This window comes from Phacochoerus africanus, chromosome 11 (genome assembly GCF_016906955.1).
Source record: "Phacochoerus africanus isolate WHEZ1 chromosome 11, ROS_Pafr_v1, whole genome shotgun sequence".
In the NCBI taxonomy this organism is placed as follows: Eukaryota; Metazoa; Chordata; class Mammalia; order Artiodactyla; family Suidae; genus Phacochoerus; species Phacochoerus africanus.
The window spans coordinates 50421040-50423852 of NC_062554.1; the positions used below are offsets into that span (position 1 = coordinate 50421040).

The 2813-nt window shown below is 43.1% G+C and overlaps 1 protein-coding gene across 1 annotated transcript; it reads left to right on the forward strand.

The window, feature by feature from the left end:
• The first annotated feature begins 1656 nt into the window (after positions 1-1656).
• Positions 1657-2595, forward strand: LOC125111075 (olfactory receptor 8B3-like). The gene has a single exon (XM_047752864.1). The coding sequence runs from the start codon at positions 1657-1659 to the stop codon at positions 2593-2595; it is 939 nt and encodes a 312-aa protein (XP_047608820.1).
• The last annotated feature ends 218 nt before the right edge of the window (positions 2596-2813 follow it).

Consider the following 2813-nt stretch of genomic DNA (forward strand, 5'->3'; position numbering starts at 1 on the left):
ACGCCAGAGCCACAGCAACAGCAACAGCAACAAGGGATCCGAGCCGGGTCTGCAACCTACACCACAGCTCACAGCAACACTGGATCCTTATCCCACTGAGCAAGGCCAGGGGTCAGACCTGCAACTTCATGGTTCCTAGTTGGATTCGTTAACCACTGTGCCACGACGGGAACTCCCTCCTGGAAGTTTTGAGAAGATAATGACAGCTGACATTGTTTGTCTATATACCACGTGCCAAGTACCGTTGTAACCATTTTATGTACATTTTTTTTTCCATTTAATCATTAAGACAACCTTGTGAAAGAGATGCTACTGTTATTATCACTATTTTAGAAATTGTGGACCTGAGGTGTGGAGAGTTCAGTACCATGCTCAAGTTAGTAAGCATGGGGTTAGGATTCAAACCCATATCATTCAACTCTATAGCACTCACTCCATTCTATAATGAGAAGGAATTGAAAACCTCAGCTAACGAAATACTACATTTAGGGGTCCAGTTGGATTTTCAGGCAGAAATTTCCAGTGGAGGTTTAAATGTAAAAATTTTAGAAGGGATAAAGGCATTACATTTTTTTTTCCCAGATAACTCTGGAGAGAAAAAAACTGAAATGAGTTACTGGAGTCTTTGAAAAACTTCAGGTAAAGATATGAAGAAATCTACAAGTAGACTCTGGTAATTTTCCATTTAGGGTTGGAAAATACAGAGAAAGAATATATACAAAGATTTCTCTTAAGAGATGAAGATATTAGGAAGATGGGAGTTTATTTTTGCCTCTACCTTAGAGGATGTACAGTCTCTAGAGTGACATGTAAACTGGATTAAAATATTGGTCCCTAAAGAATTAAAGAGAGAACTGATCCTGGGTGGAAATAGCAACTCCCTTATTTCATGTTACATGTAGACTCTATTCCATAGGGGAGACACTGAACAAGCTTCTGCCCTGTTTATAAACAAGCGTGTTGTATCATGAAACTCACATTCAATCTTCTATGTCTTATCAAGTGGAAAACCTGGTAACAATGCTGTTTATTTTTCCCTGCTGCTTGAGAATGGGATCCAGAGAGATCAGAGAGTGTTCAGAGATTAGGAGGCTCAGAAAGTGCAATATCTCAGTCACAAAGAATTTCCCTGGGCAGACAGCCTCCTGCTTAACCTCTCTGAGGCTTTGGTCCCATAGGATTTGGGTATAGGCAATCTTCTTGGTTCTCACCCCAGCAGGTCTAATCTGCATTAGAGGTCAGCAGACCCCAGGTAGCTGAGGTCTCTGACTCCACTTTTATTGGTGAGGAGAGGGCTTAAGGGAGTGAAGAAATGGTGAGGTGAGAGAAGGACTTTCTGTCCTGTTCTGTCCCTCTCTCTTACCCCTTAGTTTTGCCCAGCAGCCGTGTTTGCATATTACAGCACTGCCTTCCCTCTGTGGGCTAAGTCTGTGATGCTCTTTGTTTTCTTCAGCTTATCAAGATTTGAGAAAGGGAAAGTCCTTGGCATCCCCAGTCATGATAATGATAGGGGCAGATGCTGTGGGTCCTGGCTGGGCTAGTCTCAGCCATGCCCAGTATATACGCCCTCTTGTAGGGGGAGCTGTTGTGAGGAGAGCTGAGTTGATCTCTCATGTAACCCTTTTCTCCTGTGTCCCCAGATCCTCTTAGAGAAGAATGGCTCCTGGAAATGGTTCATTTGTGACTGACTTCATTCTGGTGGGCTTAACGGACCATCCAGCTCTCCAGCTTCCTTTGTTCCTGCTGTTCCTAGTAATGTATATGGCCACCGTGCTGGGAAATTTTGGCTTGATCACAGTAATTGGGCTGAATTCACACCTGCACACCCCCATGTACTTTTTCCTCCTCAACTTGTCCTTCATAGATCTCTGCTATTCTTCAGTGTTTACACCAGAAATGCTCACACATTTCTTATCAGAGAAGAAGATTATCTCTTACCTGGGGTGCATGACTCAGCTCTACTTTTTCTGTTTTTTTTGTATTTCTGAATGCTATGTGCTGACTGCGATGGCGTATGATCGCTATGTGGCCATCTGTAACCCCCTGTTGTATAACATTGCCATGTCCCCTAAAGTGTGTTCCAGCCTTATGCTTGCTTGCTACTTGATGGCATTTTCTGGTGCCATGGCTCACACTGGGTGCATGCTGAGACTGACCTTCTGTGATGCAAATACCATCAACCATTACTTCTGTGACATCCTTCCTCTGCTCCAGCTCTCCTGCACAAGTACCTACATCAATGAAATGGTAGTCTTCATTCTGGGAGGCATCAACATCATTGTGCCCAGTCTCACCATCTTTGTGTCTTATGGGCTCATCCTCTCCAACATCCTTCGCATCAGCTCCATGGAGAGCAGGTCCAAAGCCTTCAGCACCTGCAGTTCCCACATAATTGCAGTTTCTCTGTTCTTTGGATCAGGGGCAATTATGTACCTCCGACCATCATCTTCTGGGTCTATGGATAAGGGGAAAATCTCTTCTGTCTTTTATACCAATGTGGTTCCCATGATGAATCCCTTAATCTACAGTTTGCGGAACAAAGATGTTAAATTTGCTCTGCGAAAAACCCTGAGGAGAAGATTCGGTTTTGATTAGAATCTTTGTCTGTGGGTTTCGTCAGTGGGTAGGAGATTCAATGTGTTTATTGATAATATTTTTGGTGGCAGCCGTCTTACCTTATTTCTTTCTCCTCTTGGTGAAGGAAGTTTGAGTCTTTTCGCCAGCCATTTCCAATTTATTAATGTACGTCTTTTTTCAAAATCTCCATTTTCCTTTCTTTTTCCGTCCTGTGTCTTTTTAAGGAAGACTTTAAG

Bases quoted from the DNA above. Each gene is read 5' to 3' on its own strand.
- LOC125111075 (XM_047752864.1), top strand. From the start codon at position 1,657: ATGGCTCCTGGAAATGGTTCATTTGTGACTGACTTCATTCTGGTGGGC.